Source organism: Ailuropoda melanoleuca, chromosome 13, assembly GCF_002007445.2.
Source record: "Ailuropoda melanoleuca isolate Jingjing chromosome 13, ASM200744v2, whole genome shotgun sequence".
Classification (NCBI taxonomy): Eukaryota; Metazoa; Chordata; class Mammalia; order Carnivora; family Ursidae; genus Ailuropoda; species Ailuropoda melanoleuca.
Window position 1 is genome coordinate 71001977 of NC_048230.1, and position 19888 is coordinate 71021864.

The 19888-nt window shown below is 42.0% G+C and overlaps 1 protein-coding gene and 1 non-coding gene across 3 annotated transcripts in view; one reads left to right on the plus strand and one right to left on the minus strand.

The window, feature by feature from the left end:
• The window catches only part of TM9SF4 (transmembrane 9 superfamily member 4), a 52158-nt gene extending 32559 nt beyond the window's left edge, over positions 1-19599 (minus strand). Inside the window, exon 1 of one of the 2 annotated variants that reach the window (XM_002918276.4) lies at positions 19310-19599. In XM_002918276.4, coding sequence (XP_002918322.1) covers positions 19310-19324 — 15 coding nt within the window. In that variant the 5' untranslated portion in view covers positions 19325-19599. Of the gene's footprint in view, positions 1-9653; positions 9747-19309 lie in introns of those variants that run through there. The other variant, XM_019798650.2, reaches the window with a different exon arrangement.
• Positions 10788-10891, plus strand: LOC117795808. The gene has a single exon (XR_004619968.1). It is a non-coding gene; the product is annotated as a U6 spliceosomal RNA (small nuclear RNA).
• Positions 19600-19888: the final 289 nt, after the last annotated feature.

Sequence of the window (19888 nt, forward strand, 5' to 3'; positions counted from 1 at the left end):
TTTGGCTCAGGTCACGATCTCAGGGTCGTGAGATCAGGCCCCACGTCCAGCTCCGCTATCGGTGCACTCTGCTTGAGATTCTCTCTCTCCCTCCCTCTCCCTCTGTCCCTCCTCCCCCTTCACACATGCGTGTGCCCGCTTTCTTGTCCTCTAAAAATAATAATAGTAAAATAAAAATTAATAAATAAACAACATAGTGGAATCATTCACTACTTTCAATAGTAAAATATCCAATATTAGTGGAATGGGTTAAATTACCCATTTATGTACTAATTAAAAGGAAATATTTCTAGAGTAGGAATATTTAAGATTTAGATTTAAGTAGAAAAAGTGGGGGATAGAACATTGCATAGCAGGATTCCCCCCCTTTTGTTTTTTTTTTTTTTAAGATTTTATTTATTTATTCGACAGAGATCGAGACAGCCAGCGAGAGAGGGAACACAAGCAGTGGGAGTGGGAGAGGAAGAAGCAGGTTCATAGCGGAGGAGCCTGATGTGGGGCTCGATCCCACAACGCCAGGATCACGCCCTGAGCCTAAGGCAGATGCTTAACCACTGTGCCACCCAGGCGCCCCTCCCCTCCTTTTGGGAAAAAAGTTATCTTTGAGAAAATGTTTAGCAGGCAAAATGGGTTATCTAAGTGACAGACTTTCTTTCTTTCTGTATATCTCTATTTTCTAATTTTTCTTAGGGGATTATAAAACATTTATATCACTTAAGAAAAACAACAGAATAAATCAGGCAAAAAAAAAAAATCACCACTCTAAACACCTAGGTTACAGGAATTCTATCTAGCTCAGTGTGGAAGGCCCTCCACCAGCTGGCCCCAAGATACCTTTCCATCAGCACCTTCCACATTTTCCTTCTAAGCCTTCAGGAAGATCCCAAGACTGTCTTGGCCTTTGGTGATCACACTTGGTCAGGTGAGGCTGCCTCCAAGCTTCTGTTCAAGCTGTTTTTGAAACCTGCCCTCACCTTATTCAAGTTCTACCTAGCCTTGAAGGTCCAGTGGAAATGTTTCTTCCTTCAAGAAACCCCTCAGATCTCCACAAGGGGAATTATTCTTTTCCTTTCTTTCCAAGACACCTTGTAAATATCTTGATGATGTCACTAGAGGAAGAGAATGGAAACTACCCAATACTGAACTGAGCTTTCACAACTATATATGTTCAAGGATTAGTGCTTAAGTTAGTTGACACATATTTAAATATGCACTTGTCTAAGGCACTGCTATAGTACATTTTTTTTTAAAGATTTTATTTATTTATTTGACAGAGACAGCCAGCGAGAGAGGGAACACAAGCAGGGGGAGTGGGAGAGGAAGAAGCAGGCTCCTAGCAGAGGAGCCTGATGTGGGGCTCGATCCTATAACGCCGGGATCACGCCCTGAGCTGAAGGCAGATGCTTAACGACTGCGCCATCCAGGCGCCCCTGCTATAGTACATTTTGTGTTGAATGATGGTCATCTAAGTTTCTGCCATCTCTCCACCTGCATTAATTGCTTGTCTAGCTTTGTTATGGGAGTACTCAAACAAATTAATAAGCAACAAACGACCCCCGATCTATAAAAATATAAAACAATCCACTTACATAGGACTGAGTGCTATGGTTTGTCTGTTTGTTTAGTAAGCACTACACCTAATGTGGGGCTGGAATTCATGATCCTACAATCAAGAGTCACATGTTACACTGACTAAGCCAGCCAGGCGCCCCTAAATACTTTGGTTCTTAATCTTTGCTGTATCCTCTTGAGAATGACTTTTTTGATTCTCAAATTCAAGGAGTTCTTGATACCGCCCACCTTTCCACCTCCAAGGACCTAGTATGAGACTCCCCGAGAGCATCTATTACCCCCATACCCAATCTGTACATCTAGATAGTGGTTCTCAACCCCGATGCGTATTACAATAACCTGGAGAGTAAGTAGATTAAATTCCCAATCCAAATGCACAGAGTGGCTGAACAGATACAAAAATAAGATCCAGCAATACACCGTCTACAAGAAACTCACTTTAGATCTAAAGACACACATGGGCTGAAGATGAAGGGATAGAAAAAGAAATTCCACATAAGTGGTAACGAAAAGAAAGCAGGGGTGGCTAAACTTACATCAAACAAAATAGACTTTCAGTTAAAAACTGTCTACGGGACATCTGGGTGGCTCAGTCCGTTTGGGTGTCTGCTCTTTGCTCAGGTCATGATCCCAGGGTCCTGGGACCACACCCCACATGGGGCTCCTTGATCGGCAGGAAGCCTCCTTCTCCCTCTGCCTCCTGCCCCCCCCCCCGCTGTGTGCACCCTCTCTCTCTGATAAATATTTTTAAAAAGATTTTGTTTATTCACTCGAGAGAGAGAGAGCACGAGAGCAAGAGAGACTGAGAGAACAAGTGGGGGGAGAGGCAGAGGAAGAAGCAGACTCCCAGTGGAGCAGGGAGCCCAACGTGGGACTCGAGCCCAGAACCCCAGGATGATGACCCAAGCCGAAGGCGTCTGACTTAACCAACTGAGCCACCTAGGCGCCCCAAATAAGTAAAATATTTAAAAAAAAAAGTGTCTAGAAACAGAGAAGGCCATTATATAATGACAAAAGGGTCAACTCAACAGGAAGATATAAGAGATATAAATATATACGTACCCAACATGAGAGCACCTAAATGTATAAAGCCAATATTGACAGATCTGAAGGGAGAAACTGACAGCAACACAATAATAGTAGGGAACTTGAATATCCCACTTAAAATAATGGCAAGAACATCTGGACAGAAAATCAATATACAGCTGACTCAAAAAAAAACTACACACCAAATGAACTTAACAAACATATATAGAACCTTCCACCTGATAGCAGAAGAATATACATTCTTCTCGGGTACACACAGAACATTCTCCAGGACAGATCACATGGTAGGTTCACAAAATAAGTCTTAACAAATTTAAGAAGACCAAATCACCCATCACTCTTTTCTGATTGCAATGGAATAAAACTAGAAATCAATAACAAAAAATGGGAACTAGGCAAATAAGTGAAAATTAAACAACACACTCCTGGGCGCCTGGGTGGCTCAGTCATTGGGCGTCTGCCTCAGCTCAGGTCATGATCCCAGCGTTCTGGGAGCCCCACATCGGGCTCCCTGCTCAGTTGGGAGCCTGCTTCTCCCTCTCCCACTCCCCCTGCTGTGTTCCCTCTCTCGCTGCCTCTCTGCCAAACAAATAAATAAAAATCTTTTAAAAAACCCCCCAAAACCAAAAACACACTCCTAAACAACCATTGGGTCAAAGAGGAAATCAAACGAGAATTTAAAAGTACCCCAGACAAAAGAAAATAAAAATAAAACATACCAAAACTTACAGAATGCAACAAAAGCAGTATCAGGAGTAAACTGCTACATTAAAAAAAAAAAAAATCCCCCAAAACCTAACTTAACACCTCAAGGATCCAGAAAAATAACAAATGAAGCCCAAAGTTTGCAGAAGAAAGGAAATACTAAAGATTAGGCAGAAATAAATAAAAAAGGAGAATTTTAAAAACAGAAAAAAAACCCTACAACAGAGGTGAGTTGGTTGTTTTTGAAAAGTTAAAAATCAACAAACTAAGTGAAACGAAATGAAATTTAGCAGCACCAATGAGAGAAAAAGAGGGAAGGCTCAAATAAAATCAGAATTGAAAGAGGAGGCAGTATAACAGGCACCTCAGAAATAAAAAGGATTATAAACAATCATACATCAACAAATTGGGTAACTTAGAAGCAATGGATAAATTCCTAGAAACACATATAATCTCCTAAAACAGAATCAAGAAGAAACAGAAAACCAAAACAGACCAATAAATAAGGGGGACTGAATCAATAATCTAAGTACCATTCACAGGTGAATTCTCCCAAATGTTCAATAAAGAATTCTTCTTAAACTCTTCCAAAAATAAAGAGGGAATACTTCCAAACTCATTTTATGAGGTGAGCATCACCCTGATACCAAAACCAAAGATACCAAGAGAAACCTATAGGCCAATATCCTTGATGAACGCAGACGCAAAACTTCTCAGTAAAATACTAGCAAGCTGAATTTAACAGCACGTTAGAAGAAGCATACAACAAAATCAAGTGGGATTTATCCCTGGGACACAAGGATGGTTCGACATATGCAAATCAATCAGTGTGATACACCACATTAATAAAATGAAAGAAAAAAAACACACAATCATCTCTATAGACACAGTGAAAGAGTATGACAAAGTTCAACATCCATTCATGATTTAAATTCTCAACATAAAAGGTATAAAAGGAATTTACCTCAACACAATTAAGGCCATATATGAAAAGCCCACAGTTGACATCATTATTTCTTGCTAATCAAAAATTTTCCCTCCCAGAAAGCCAGATACCAGGCCTTTTTGCCTTATCTAATATGTGATTTGAAGCCAGGGCAGAGGATTACAATCTCCTGTAGTCATCAAGCCAATTAAATCTAAGAAGTTACTCCAATTCTACCTTCTTGTGAAACAGAATCCTCCAGTCTTAGCAGAGAGAGGCTGCCCTGGACAGCTGAAGGGCTCCCTGACAGCTTAGGCTGCAGAGAGATGAAGAGCAAATCCTGAAAGACTCCAAGAGGCTTCTGTTCCAAACTCTCAAACCAATAGCATGAGTACACACACAAAAACCAAGAACAAACAAAAAGACACAAAAATGAGGATAATACTCACCCTGGTGGAAAACACCACAAAAAAGAAACAAGAAGCCATAGGGTCATTGAGCACCGGCCAAGTAAGCACAAGGTACTGTGGCACACAGTCCTTTCCATTTATGAGTCCCTACTTTATGCTAAGCACTTACATACACTGACTTGCACCATTCCCACAACTACAGCTGCCTGGGAATTGCTGTCTCCATTTCATGGATGACTGCTAGTTAACTCGAGACCCAGAGATTAAATATCTTGCCCAAGGTCAGAAGGTAGAGGAACAGGTACGCTCTTTTCAGGCACGTGAGCTGCATTAAAAGATGATGAGCATGGAACGATGATCCTGATAACAATGGCAGCCAACACTGAATGATGACTGCATTCTACTAAATATTAAAACACAGGGCTATCCAAAGACAGAAAAGACTTAAACATACAAACTGAAATAGAAGTGTTAGAAGCAAACACAGATATACTTTTAAATATTTTATTTTATTTTTTAGAGAAGGGGGAAGAGAGAAAGAGAGAGAGAGAGAATCTCAAGCAGGCCCTACACCCAGTGCAGAGCCTGATGCAGGGCTCAATCTCACAATCCTGAGATCTGGACCTGAGTGAAAATCAAGAGTCAGATGCTTAACTGACTGAGACACTCAAGCACCCCAATACAGATATACTTTTTTTTTTTTAAGATTTTTAAAATTTATTTGAGAGAGAGACAGCCAGCGAGAGAGGGAACACAAGCAGGGGGAGTGGGAGAGGAAGAAGCAGGCTCATAGCAGAGGGGCCTGATGTGGGGCTCGATCCCACAACGCCAGGATCACGCCCTGAGCCGAAGGCAGACGCCTTAAACCGCTGTGCCACCCAGGCGCCCCCCCCAGATATACTTTTAAACAATCTTGACATGGAAAGTTTCCTAAGAATGAAACAAAACCCAGAAACTATGAAGAAAAAGGATACACAGGAAGAAGGAAGAAAATTTTAAAAATATATACATCATAGACAAAGAAAAACACAATTTGGGTAAAAATATTTACCACACACCACAGACAAAGGACTATTCCTTCAGTATACCAAAAGCTCTGATAAACCAATCAAAGACAACCCAAAAGAATATGAATGGGCAGTTAAAAAAAAAAAAAAAGCACAAAAGGCCAAACACAAAAAGATGGTCAACATCATCCATAACTTAAAAAATGCAAATCAAAATAATGGCATCTGATTTTTTTACCTATTAGAGTCATAAGGTTTTAAAAAATTTGAATAGACTAAATACAGGTAAACTGGTACAATGTTTGGGGAGGGCAATTTAGCCCTCCATACTTAAATGGAAGGTAGAATCATTTTTTTAAGGACTCCCAGCAAAAGTTATAAATTATAAATATAAATTATAAAATAAATAAGATGAGTGTATAGTATAATCTCATTCATCTAAAAAAAATTTTTTTAAACCTGTACCAAAGCCAAAGACATCACAAGAAAAGGAAACTTACATACAGTCCTCACGAACACAGATGGAAAAAATCCTTAACAAAATATTAGCAAATCATATCCAGCAATATATAAAAAGGTTTATACATCATGACTAGTGGGGTTTACCCCAGAAATGCAAGGTTGGCTCAATACCTGAGCCAATGTACCCATATAAATAAACGACAAAACCACACAATCTGGGGTGCCTGGATGGCTCAGCTGGTTGAGCATCTGCCATCGGCTCAGGTCATGATCTCAGGATCCTGGGATTGAGCCCCACATCGGGCTCCCTGCTCAGTGGGGAGCCTGCTTCTCCCTCTCCCACTCTCTCTGTCAAATAAATAAATAAATAAATAAATAAATAAATAAATAAATAAATAAAATCTTAAAAAACAAAACAAAACCCCAAAACAAAACCAAAAAATCTTCACAAAGTAAAAGCACTTGACAAAATCGAACACATATTCATGATAAAACCTCCCAATAAATTAAGAATAGAAAGGAACTTCCTCAATCAGATAAACAGCAGCTATGAAAAACCCACAGCCAACATCATACTTAATGGTGAAAGACTGAATGCTTCTTCCTAAGATGACTGACAAGGCAAAGATGTCCACTCTTGTCATTTCTATTCAACACTGTGCTATATAAATGCAAATAACGTGCACTGAAGCGAATAATTAATTAATTAAAGGCATCCATATTGAAAAGAAGTAAAGGATCTTTTATTTGTAGATTACATATCTTGTATTTACAAAATCCTAAGGAACCCCCAAAACAAGTACTAGAACTAATACAGTAAGGTCAGAAACTACAAGATCAACATATAAAAATTAACTGTATTTCCACATACTAGCAACAAACAACCCCAAGATTAAATTAAGAAAATAGCTCCATTTATGGGGCACCTGGGTGGCTCAGCCGTTAAGTGTCTGACTTTGGCTCAGGTCATGATCCCAGGGTCCTAGGATTGAGCCCCGCATCGGGGTCCCTGCTTAGCGGGAAGCCTGCTTCTCCCTCTCACATTCCCCTTGCTTGGGTTCCCTCTCTTGCTGTCTTTGTCAAATAAATAAATAAAATCTTAAAAAAAAAAAAAAGCTCCATTTATAATATCTTCAAAAAAAATAAAATATTTAGGAATAAATTTTTTTTAAAGATTTTATTTATTTATTCTACAGAGATAGAGACAGCCAGCGAGAGAGGGAACACAAGCAGGGGGAGTGGGAGAGGAAGAAGCAGGCTCACAGCAGAAGAGCCTGATGTGGGGCTCGATCCCAGAATGCCGGGATCACGCCCTGAGCCAAAGGCAGACGCTTAACCGCTCTGTCACTCAGGTGCCCCAGGAATAAATTTTTAAAAAAGACTTCTATACTGAAAATTACAAAACATTCTAAGTAACTGGAGAGATATTCCATTTTCATGGATTGGAAGACTCAGTATTGACTGGATGGCAACTGTTTTCAAACTGATCTACAGATTCAAGGCAATCTCTATCAAAATCCCAGCAGGCTTTTTTGTAGAAACTGGCAAGTCAACCTTAAAATTATTTGGAAACACAAAGGACCAAGAACATCCAAAACAACTTTTAACTTATTTTTATTTTTTTAAAAGATTTTATTTATTTATTTGACAGAGAGAGAGACAGCCAGCGAGAGAGGGAACACAAGCAGGGGGAGTGGGAGAGGAAGAAGCAGGCTCCCAGTGGAGGAGCCTGACGTGGGGCTCGATCCCGGAACGCCGGGATCACGCCCTGAGCCGAAGGCAGACGCTTAACGACTGCGCCACCCAGGCGCCCCCCCAAAACAACTTTTAAAAATAAACAAATTCTAAGCTTATTATATTCCTAAATTTATTATAAAGCTACAGTAATCAAGATAGTGTGGTAAGGATATGCATAAAGATCAAAGGAACAGAATTAAAAGTTCAGAAATAAATCTATATGTTTATAGTAAATTGATTTTCAACAAGTTGCAAAGGCAATTCAATAGGGAAAGGACAGTCTTCAACAAATGGTTCTTGGACACTTGGGTAGCCACATGCAAAAAGAACCTCATACCATACACAAAAATTAACTCAAAAGGTATCTTAGGGGCGCCTGGGTGGCTCAGTTGTTAAGCATCTGCCTTCGGCTCAGGGCGTGATCCTGGCATTCTGGGATCGAGCCCCACATCAAGCTCGTCCACTAGGAGCCTGCTTCTTCCTCTCCCACTCCCCCTGCTTGTGTTCCCTCTCTCGCCGTCTCTCTGTCAAATAAATAAATAAAATCTTAAAAAAAAAAAAAAGGTATCTTAGACCTGAATAGAAAAGCAAAAACTATAAAACTTCTCGAAGAACAGTTACGAGAAAATCTTTGTGACCTTGAGTGAGGCAAAGATGTCTTAGATACAACAGCAATGGCATAATCTATATTTTAAAAATTAATAAAATGGATTTCATCAAAATTTAAAACTTATATACTTCAAAAGATATATTTAAAAAATGAAAGATATGGATCTAGAGGGTATTATGCTAAGTGAAATAAGTCAATGACAAATATCATATTATTTCATTTATATGTAGAGTCTACAACAAAACAAACGAACAGACAAAACAGAAACAGACTCATAAATACACAGAACAAACCAATGGTTGCCAGAGGAGATTAGATGGGGGGATGGGCAAAATAGGTGAAGGGGATTAAGAGGTACAAATCTCCAGCTATAAAATAAGTAAGTCCAGGGGCGGCTGGGTGGCTCCGTTGGTTAAGCACCTGCCTTCGGCTCAGGTCATGATCCCAGGGTCCTGGGATCAAGGCCTGCTTTGGGCGCTCTGCTCAGTGGGGAGCCTGCTTCTCCCTCTCCCCCTGCCTGCCTCTCCCCCTGCTCGTGCTCTCACTCTCTAATAAATAAATAAAACCTTAAAAAATAAAATAAGTAAGTCATGAGGATGTGAAGGACAGCATAGGAAATACCGTCAAAAATACTGTAATATTGTAATATCTCTGCATGGTGACAGAGGGTAACTACACGTACAATGGTATGCATTTTGTAATGTATATAAAATACATCATGTTGTACAACTGAAACTAATAATACTGAATGTCAATTATACTTCAATTTTTTTAAATTAAAAAAAAGAAAATGAAAGGCCACAGGCTAGAGGAAAAATCTTTGTAAATCACCCGATAGAGGACTTGTATCCAGAATACATAAAAAAATTCTTACAACTTAATGATAAAACAAACAGCCCAATTTAAAAAAGGGCAAAAGATCTGTACAAAAGATCTATACAACTGGCTAATAAGCACATGAGATGACTTCAATATCATTCATCATTAGGAAACACAAACCAAACCCACAATAAGGCACACCACACATCCACGAGAATGGCTAACCTCAGAGACACAGACAATAACAAGTGTGGATGAAGATGGAGAAACTGGAACCCTCATATACTGATGGGAATATAAAATGGTAAAGCCGTGGGAAAGTTTGGCAGTATCTTTAAAAAAGTTAAACATAAACTTACCATACAACCTGGCAATTCCCATCCTCGGCATTTACCCCAGAGAAGAGGAAATAGTTGTCCATACAAAGACTTGTACATGAATGTTCCTAATAGCTCTGATCACAAAAGTCCAAAGCTGGAAACAATCCAAACACCCATCAATTGGTGAAGGGAGAAACAAAATGCAGTACAGTCATGCAATGGAATAGTATTCAGCAATAAAAAGAAGTGAACTACCAATTCCTGTTACAGCACTGACGAACCCCATAAACGTTATGCCAAGTTAATGAAGCCAGATGCAAAAGTCTATATGGTCTATGATAACACTTATGTGAAATGCCCAAGAAAGGCAAGTCTAGAGACTGAGAGATCAGTGGTTGGCTGGTGTGGGAGCAGGGACTGACTCCAAGTGTCAACCCCTTGGCTGTAAGGGAACCTGCTGGGATGACAGAAATGGTCTAAATTTTGTGTCATTGTGATGAGCACAAGTCTATACATTCACTAAAACTGAATGAACTATATTCATTGAACTACACACTTAAAATAAGTCATTTGAATGATAAATTAATGAACTATATTATTCATAATATTCAGTTCATAAAGTAAATGAACTACATTCATTGAACTATACACTTAAAATCAGTCATTTTATGGTGTTAAGTGACATCTTTATAAACCTGAAGAAGAAAAAAAACCAGCTCAAGGGAGGACTTGCCACAGATGAAACAAGTCTGGCAATACGATAGTAACTGTTGAAACTGGGTGATGGGTTATGGGGGTTCCTTACACTATTTCTTTTACTTCTGTAGATGTTGAACATTTTTTATAATAAAAGGTATTTTTTTAAACAGACATTTTTATGTGTACAAAAATGTTCTGGAAAAAAAATTTTTAATCAAAGACTTGATACCTTTGATGAATGGACTGGGCGTAGCTGGGTGACTTTCTTTTCTTTTATAGCTTTTTTATCTTAACTTTTTTCCATGTACATGGATCACCCATATTCAAAATAAAAATTTATATTTTAAGAAGGGGAAGGAAATGAGCTGCCTCTGAAAATACTTGGGCAAATTCCCCTGAAAATGTACAGAAAATGGGAGCTGTAAGGTAAGAACAATCCAGAGGGGATTCTGGCAACAGATGTGTGAATAACCAGTGCTCGTTTTGGCAGCACATACACCAAAACTGGAACGATACAGAGAAGATTCGCATAGCCCCCGGGGCAAAGACATGTGAGTAACCAGACCAGATCAGTTCTTAACCATAGGGAGAGTATTGTAGACCCCTCTGGGAATCCTGTAAGTCACCAGACGTAAGGTACAACACAGGGAATACAGTCAAGGATACTGTAACAATGTTGTATGGTAGTCACACTTGCAGTAAGCATAGGTTTAGAGTTGCTGAATCACTATGTTGTGTGCCTGAAACTAATACAACATGGTGCGTCAACTATACTTCAATTAAAAAAAAAAAAAGGTTACAGACCCTGTTCCCAGAAAAAACACTCCAAAGACAATCTGATGTATGATTCCAGGAGGATCAAGGTCCTAGAAATTCATGGGCCCCAGGTAAGACCCTTGTACTGGTTACCATTCAAACCTCTTGTGACTCTTTCACTTCGTTACTTCTGCAGCCCAGACAGCCTGATAGAGGATGTATGACCTACAGTTTGTTTCTGTAAGAAAGTTGGGGAGTAGCAAAATACCTGCTTCTTGGGAAAGTCCTTTGTATCTTCCTTTAATTTTCAATTGATCATCATAGGAACTTCCATGTGAAGTTCAGTCTGAAAAAGCCAACTAAGTATTTAGCAAATGTTCAGAGCCAAGAAAGGGGTAGGAGTCCTAACCTGTGAACTAGTCCATTCAACATTATTTTGCTTCACTTGGTTTCCAAGTCACGAGACAGCAAAAGCAGCGTGTCAAGAAGCAAGGTGACAGCAACCTAGAAGCTCTTCATGCTGTAATCTAACACACCACTGGAAAAGATATGGGTGACCTGGAAAGTTAAAAAGCTCAAGAGACCCAAGAATCAAGGTCTTGCCCTCCCTATCTATATTATTCTTGGGGGGCTGGGCATGTAGAAAAAACTCTCCCAAGGACCCAATGAAGAACTGCTAGGACTCAAAAGTACCCCTCACCTCCTAAAATTTGCTCTACCCAGTTTGAAAGGTATGAACGTAACTTCCAAAAAAAAAAAAAAAGTTTCCTCCTGAGAATTAAAAATTAGTTTATTCACTCACATTTCTCTGTGGCCAGAAGTTCACCTTTTCTCTTCTGGAGCCCCCTGCCTTGCAGTCTTCTTTCCCATAAATAGCATCACCTAGTGATTGAGTCTGGCCTGTCTGAACAGCCTTTCTGGTTCCTGGTTCCTAGTCCATACATTTCCTGCCGCAAAAGCAGCACATTCCTGAACAGTAAGCTAGATTCTTGTATTTCCCTCTCAAAGATACAGTTACCATTTTAAGATAATGTAGTAACTGCTCCCCAGATTAAGAAAAAAAGGAAAAAAAGAAAAAGGCTGTGGGGCACAGTTTGCCAACAGTTAGCTGAAATCAATTATCCAATCACAATCAGTTAAAGCTCCCCAAGAATTCAAACACACATGCAAGATGGCTAATGACAGCTCAGGACCACTTACCAAGCAGCCGCCATGGAGCTAAAGAACTCACAGAGGAAAGAAAAAAAAAAAGAGAGAAAGAAGAAAAAAAAAAAAAGAACCAAATTAGCCACAGGAGGCTCCGAAAATGTGCCTTTATTTCAGAGCCCAGAGATACACAGTTGCCGTTGAGCAGAGATACACAGAAAGACTCCAAGCTGTTCTCTGGGAGTAGGGAAAAACCCGCAGGCAGCTGTGGAAGTCCAAGTGAAAGTAGTAACTACCCTCACCAAGAAAGCAACAGACAACCAGACCTAAACCCTGAGGCCAAAAAGGGCAGAAATAAAACACAAGCACTGCAGTGACCTTCCCTCTCCCCTTTGGGCATTTATAAAAGAACGCTCACTTAGTTGAAGCAAAAGGCTTAAATGGTTCGACTTCAAACTTCGGAATAGAAAAATTATAGAGAGCTCTCTTTGTGCCGGGTGCTCTCATCTCATATTTTATTTAATAATCACAATAATCCTTTGAGGACAGTGTCACCCCTCATTTTAAAAGTAAGGAAACTGATTCAGTATGGGATAATAAAAAGTTCTGAAGATGGATCGTGGTGACGGTTGCACAACACTGTGAATGTAATTCATGCCACCCGACTGTATGCTTCAAAAAGTTAAAATGAAGGGGCGCCTGGGTGGCACAGTGGTTTAGCGTCTGCCTTCGGCTCAGGGCGTGATCCCAGTGTTATGGGATCGAGCCCCACAACAGGCTCCTCCGCTATGAGCCTGCTTCTTCCTCTCCCACTCCCCCTGCTTGTGTTCCCCTCTCTCGCTAGCTGTCTCTATCTCTGTCGAATAAATAAATAAAATCTTTAAAAAAAAAAAACTTGGGGCGCCTGGGTGGCGCAGTCGTTAAGCGTCTGCCTTCGGCTCAGGGNATAAATAAATAAAATCTTTAAAAAAAAAAAACTTAAAATGGGGGCACCTGGGTGGCGCAGTCGTTAAGCGTCTGCCTTCGGCTCAGGGCGTGATCCCAACGTTCTGGGATCGAGCCCCACATCAGGCTCCTCCCCTAGGAGCCTGCTTCTTCCTCTCCCACTCCCCCTGCTTGTGTTCCCTCTCTCGCTGGCTGTCTCCCTCTGTCAAATTAATAAGTAAAATCTTAAAAAAAAAACAACTTAAAATGATACTTTTTGATATATATTTTTTACCACACACGCACAAAGATTTTTAGAATGGTTAACTGTGGCTTAAAAAAAATAGTTTGTCCAAAGTTATGAAATCAATCGCAGTATCAGATTCTAGCCCAGGTCCTTAGACCAAGCCTTAGTTTCTTCACCTGTAAAATGCGCTTTCATAAGGATCACATGGAATATGGGATGGGCATATGGTTTATCAACTGAAATGTATTGTGTGAGCAGAATTTTTTTCCCTTGAAATCAGGTCACATAGGGGATTACCACACACCTTTAACAGCTTTTGAATTAGAATGTGAGAGTAGGAAACACTTTATAGAGAGACTATCTTATTGCAAATTCAAACACTTAGTTGGGACCATGCAAGTGACCCACACGGTGAAACTAACCAGAGTGATACAGGAGGGCACCGAGAAGGAAGTGATGAACTGGGTCCTATGTGGGGAATGCCCCTGATAGGGAATCTGGGCCCAAATTCCCAAAAGAAAATGAAAACCTAGAAGCTTTTAAATGTGAAATCTCCCAATTAAATGTTGGCGACCAACTCAAAAACTTGTAAGTCTGGTGCCAATCAAAAGCAAACCAAACCAAACTAAACCAAACTACCCCAAATCCAGTCCACGTGAACATGTGGTCCATGGACTGCCAAACTTACAGCATCTGGTGTACCGTGAGGAGAAACTGAGGCTCAGAGAGGTAAGTGACTTTCCAGGGCACCCAAAGTCCTTTCTAAACTGCCTTAAGAATTCAGTTCCAACTTGTGCTTTGATTTTGTTTTTTAAGCACTGCTAGTAGCACCTAGCATATCCTCTGAACACAAAACCTGGGGATTTCAGACAGTGGGAGGCCTGTCAGTTTAATGTTCAGGCATTGGTGAGAAATCATGTTAGGAAGGCAGAGAAGGAAGCAATGAAGAGGACTGAGATGGAACTGAGAAGTCCTGGGTGTCCCCAACAGTGCCCCATTTGGGAAACACTAGTGTCAGCAAATGGTTCAGGGATCAAAGCAGGTTGGGGATGGTAGGTGGCTATCATTCGTCTGTGGCCAGATGGCCCTGCTCATCGTGGGTCCTTCCCACTTTCCTGCCAGTGCCCACAGATCAAAACTCGACCTTCTCCAACATTCTGTGACCCGTTTCTTTAATGCCAAGATCAAAGGGGAACTTTTGTCCAAGTTGTAAAAGAGAAACCAAGAGGCAACTTAATGTTGTCTCAGCCTCCTCTGAACTTCCTGAGAGGATGAAGGCACGCCTTTAAAGGAACTGCTCGGAGAAACACATCTGACCAAGGGCCTGGTGTTGGCACCTTAGCTCCAAGGACACAGCGGCTCCAATTCATGCCAGGTAGGGCAACTGGAGAGATCAAAGAGACAGCACAACCAACAGACAGCAGCTTGGAAAGACTACAGAAACTAGGATCATGGAAAACAAACAAACAAACAAACTTAAATTCGAGTATTCCAAACTGCAGAAGTTTCAACCTGAAATTTTGAAACCATCAAGTCCAAATCTTCATTTCATATATGTCATACGTGGCTACAGACCAAAAAAGCCAAAGTGATTCGCCCCAGGTCACACGGTGGATCAGTGTCAGTACTTGGACTAAGCCCTAGACTGCAGCCTCCTGCTCCAGGACTCCACCCTCCATGGGCTGATTCCAGTCCACACGAGGGGCCCAGACAAGATGGCAACTTCCCGCACACAGGACTGGTGGCAGAGTGTAGGCCTCCTGCCTCCCGTTCCAGGCCTCTGCCATCCAGACTTCGCCACGAGAAACAGTGCCTGTGCTTCTGACCAGGGCTGCGGGGGTTGCCTAGCACTGCCTCCATCTGCTCCAATGAACCTTGTGGTCATTCAGTCCATTCCCCTGCCTCCGGACTGGATCAAACCCAAATAACCCCAGACCACTGTCAACTGACCTAGCAATTCTACTCCTAGAAAGCAGAAAACTGAAAATATGTGTTCCCACAGAAACACATACGTACACATAAATGTTCACAGTAACATTCACAACAGCCAAAAAGTAGAAAAAAAAAATCCCAATGTCCATCAATGGAAGAAAGGCTAAACAAAATGTGGTGTATACACACAGTGGAATATTATTCAGCCACAAAAAGGAATGAAGTCCCAACACCTGCTATAACATGAACTTTGAAAACATTATTTTGTCTTAAAAAAAAAAACCCAAAACCCAGATACAGAACACCACATAGTCTATGACTGCAGTTATATGACATGTCCAGAATAGGCAAATCTTATATAGACACAAAGTAGATTAGTGATTGCCAGGGACTGAGGAGAGTGGGAAGTGACTGCTAATGGGTTTCTTTTTGGGTGATGAAATGTTCTAGAAGTAAATGATGGTGAAGGTTGCACAACTTTGTGAATATATGAAAAACCACTATACTGTCTATTTCAAAAGGATAAATTTTAGGGTATATGAATTATATCCAATAAAGGAAAAAGAGAAAACCTGGACAGTATGGACAATGATAGATGTGAGAGAAGCACACAGTTTTATTCTCCAAATGCAGGTTTCCAGACTCCTGTGATACCTACAAATGTACTCGGAGGACACTTTCCAAGTTCCACCAAAATAATATTCCCCAGAGCATATGCCATATACTCAGTATTTCCATAAAGAATGAGATATGAGCCTGCCTCTCAACTAAGACCCAGATAGATCAACTCGGTATCCTGTAACTTTATAAAGTTACCTAAATCCACAGTAGGAGGGAAGCAGAAAAACTAGAGAGAACTTCTGCAGATGCCAGCTAAATCTCTTGCTATGGTGGGAGAAGTCTCATCCTGCAAGTTTAGGAAACACCCGCTGTGCTAACACACCTGAGAGGTAGCAGCCCAAGCCCTGGGAAGAAGAGCCAATGACTAAGAAAAACAAGGGAGGGAAAAGCCCATAAAATCTCTCTAGAAACTTGTACCTATAACCCTAACTTTTTCTTTTTTAAAGATTTATTTGAGAGAGAGAGAGAGAACAAGCCAGGGGGAGCAGCAGCCGGAGGGAGAAGTAGGATCCCCACTGAGCGGAGAGCCCAACCCAGGGCTCCAGACCCTGGGATCATGACCTGAACTGAAGGCAGCTGCTTAACCGACTGAGCCACCCAGGCACCCCCTAACTTTCCAAAAACCCAGCCTGTTCCCACGGTCACTGCATCCACTAGCTTAGTTCTTGGGTTGTATGAATTGCTACAGAAACTCATATACCCCAAAGCAGGTCCACACCCCACCATCCCCACTGGTTGTGAAACAGTTAATGTATACAAGGGTGTGGGGACTGTCCTGACTTCCGTGTAATAAAGTGCTTGACACAGGCCAAACTCAAGTCTATCTGTGACCCCACTTTGCCTGTTACACAAACCCCTCTGTAATAAATTCACTTCCACGCATTTTCACTATTGCATCAAACATAAAGTTTCTCACGTGCGCTCTTTAAACTGGCTTCTGTGGCTCACTGTATACATTACATCCTCAGTTCCTTAAAATCAGTTTCTGTATCCACCATGAAAGCACAGGACAATACTCCCAAGTGACACGACATACACTGAATCACTGTGCTTTCCACTGAACTTATAATAAAATCCCAACTCCTTTTCATGGTTTTCTGCAGGCTGAAAGCAAGCCGGCTCCCCTAATGTAATGTTCTGGAGGGGTGGGAAAGGGAAGCACCCTAATAGAACAGTCTATTTCAAAATGCAGCCCATAGACTGCAACTGTATACTACAACCCGCTGCAATTACAGGCGTGCTGTTAGAAACACAGCTGCTCCTGCCTCTCTCCAGTTCCATCTCGTATCAATCCCTCCCACCCCCACCCTTCACCATGCTTTAGCCCCTCCAGCCTTCTGTGTTCCTCAAATATACCAAGCTCTTTCCCACATGCGTCCTTTACACTTGTGATTTCCTTTGCTAGCAACACTCTTTGCCTTGCCGGTTCCTTCTTGTCAGTCAGGTCTCAACTCATGTCACCTCTGAAAAGACTTCTCTGACCATTTAATCGAAAGTAGTTGTGTCACCCCATTGCCCCTAGTCACTACCACTTCGCCTTGCTGTCTTCACAGCATTTACCACTATCTGCCGTTATCTTGTTCATCTACTGTTTACTTGTTCACTGCCTGTCTCCTCAGACTAGAAAAGGTCCACGACACTGGGCATCTTAACCTTCTACTTCACAACTACACTCCTAGATCTTGGCACAGAGCGCGCAGTCGTATATTTGCTGATTAAGTCAACATGTCCCAGAAATATGTATTACTAACTTACTACCTCTTAAAAACCTCTGAATGGAGGAGGAATTACCCAGTGCAATGCTATAAATGCCACTTCATCGTCCTTCTTTGTTATGGCAGGGGAGGGTGTGACTTTTCCCGTTACATTCTTATACCATTCTTGTTCTGAATGTATCCAGAAAAAATTTGGTTTCGACATATCACTCATAGTTTAAATTGAAATCTGAGACCACAGAAATCAGGCAAGGCTGGGAAATCTTTTGCCTGACCTCAGGTTCTAAATAAGGAATCCCTCATTAAACAAAATGATGTTATCTGTTGGTTAACAGAAGGAGGGAAACTCATTGTTGGCCAATAACCCACCCTTGTTTGGAGAAAGCCAACACCAAAGAATTTAAACAAGAATCTGCCTTTGCTAAAGTCAAATGTCACCTCCTTTTTTTCTGTGTTCTCCTTTGCATTCACTCCTAGGATAAAATTATCTGCTGAGGAAGCAATATACAGGAAGACCTAGAAAATCACTCTGGACGAAGTGACTTAAATTCTGGTTCTGGTCTCTTGACAAGCAGAATGTGAGCTGAGCTTCTGGAAGAAAGGCCACTCCTTCATAGTTCTGTTTCCAGGGTTCTGTACAGGAGCCAGTAAGTTCTGATCCACTTTAAACAGCTCTTTCACCTGCACCCTTATCCACACACAGCCTTCATCCTAACGAGATCCATTCTAATGAACCTTTTCCCTAAGAGCTGCGTGTCCCTGCAGGGGCACCCAAGGGGCAGGAAGCCAGACAAGGCTACTAGAGTGTTTTTCAAAACACAGTTCACAGATCACCTGCATCATAATCACTGGAGTGCTTATAAAAGTGCAGATTCCTGGGCATCACCTAGACCTCTGGAATTAGAACTTTGGGAGTGGGGCTCAGTTAACTGCATTTTTAACATGCCTCCCACACACACCCCGAGAGTCTTAGGCACAGTGAAGTTTGAGAACCAATAAGATAAAAGCTTTCAAGGAGCAGACAGTTGATTTAGAGAAGACCTGATAAATGTTTAGGAAGGGTCTGGAGACAGAAAATGGAGGAGAGGGGTGTAAGGTCATGCTCCGGGGTGGCGGCAGTCAAGACCTGTGCGCGGTGGGGACACTTGTCGAAGATGGAAATGAGGACAGGCCTCTGGAAAGAATCTGAGACGGGGCTTGGGCTGGGAGGCTGGTCAGAGGTGAGGTCGCATTCGCGGACTGGTCAGGACAGAGGGGAGGCGGAAGGCGGAGAGCAAAGTCTGGACGTAAGGAGGAGGAGCGAGGGTGGGAATAATAGGGGGCTCTTCGGAGGGATCGGGGCTGGGAAGTGAAAATTAGAAAAAGGGGGTCACAGGAGGCGGAGACCAAAGCAGCAATAGGAACCGGCGGAGACAGTCCGAAACCTTTCCTCCGACCGAGTGCCTCCCCCAAAACTCCGGGCCTTGACAAGCCTGAGTGCGGGGCCAGGGTCGGGTAGGGGGAGTGTGGGAAGGACAAGCCCAGTCAGGTACGTCCCTCAAGCCTGAGCTAGGGGTCTCGGAGGTGGCTCGGGCCAGGCATGGGGAGCTGGAAAGTCCTGGAATCCCCCGGGGGGCCCAGCTCCAGCTCTGGCTCCCAGAGTCTCCTTCACTCACCATCGCCATCGCCATCTTGGATCCACGTGTCGCCGTAATGACGTCAGCGGAAGTGGTGTTTCCCTGGTTACGGAGTTTAACTCCGTTGGGCGCTGCCTGGCTTCAAACTCTTCTGTAGTCGTGGTCAGCGAAGGGGCGAGAAGACTTCGCTCCTGATCTGCAGCCCGGTCTGAGCGGTGAGGTCGCGGATGAGGTGACGAGCGGATGGTGTAACTATGGGAGCCATATTAAGTCCTGGCAGAAACTGCTCCTCCTCCTCGTCCTCCTCCTTATCCTCCCCCCACTGTATTGTGGGTAATGGGGGTGTGCGTAACGCGCCTGTACTCTGGGCGCCATCTTTACTATTGGCAGGAAGACCCGTTGCCGGGGTTACCTGAGGCCTTGATTGGATGAGTGGGATTGGTACCAGGACTTCAAAAACCGCCCAACTCCGGGAATAATTTGTAATTAAATATATAATTATTTGCTTGACTACTTTATATCCTCTATAATAGATTGTAATCACTATGACGGTAGGATTCTGTCTTTTATTTAACCTTACTCCACCTTATTCTTATTGCCAAAGTAGGTTCGGGATTA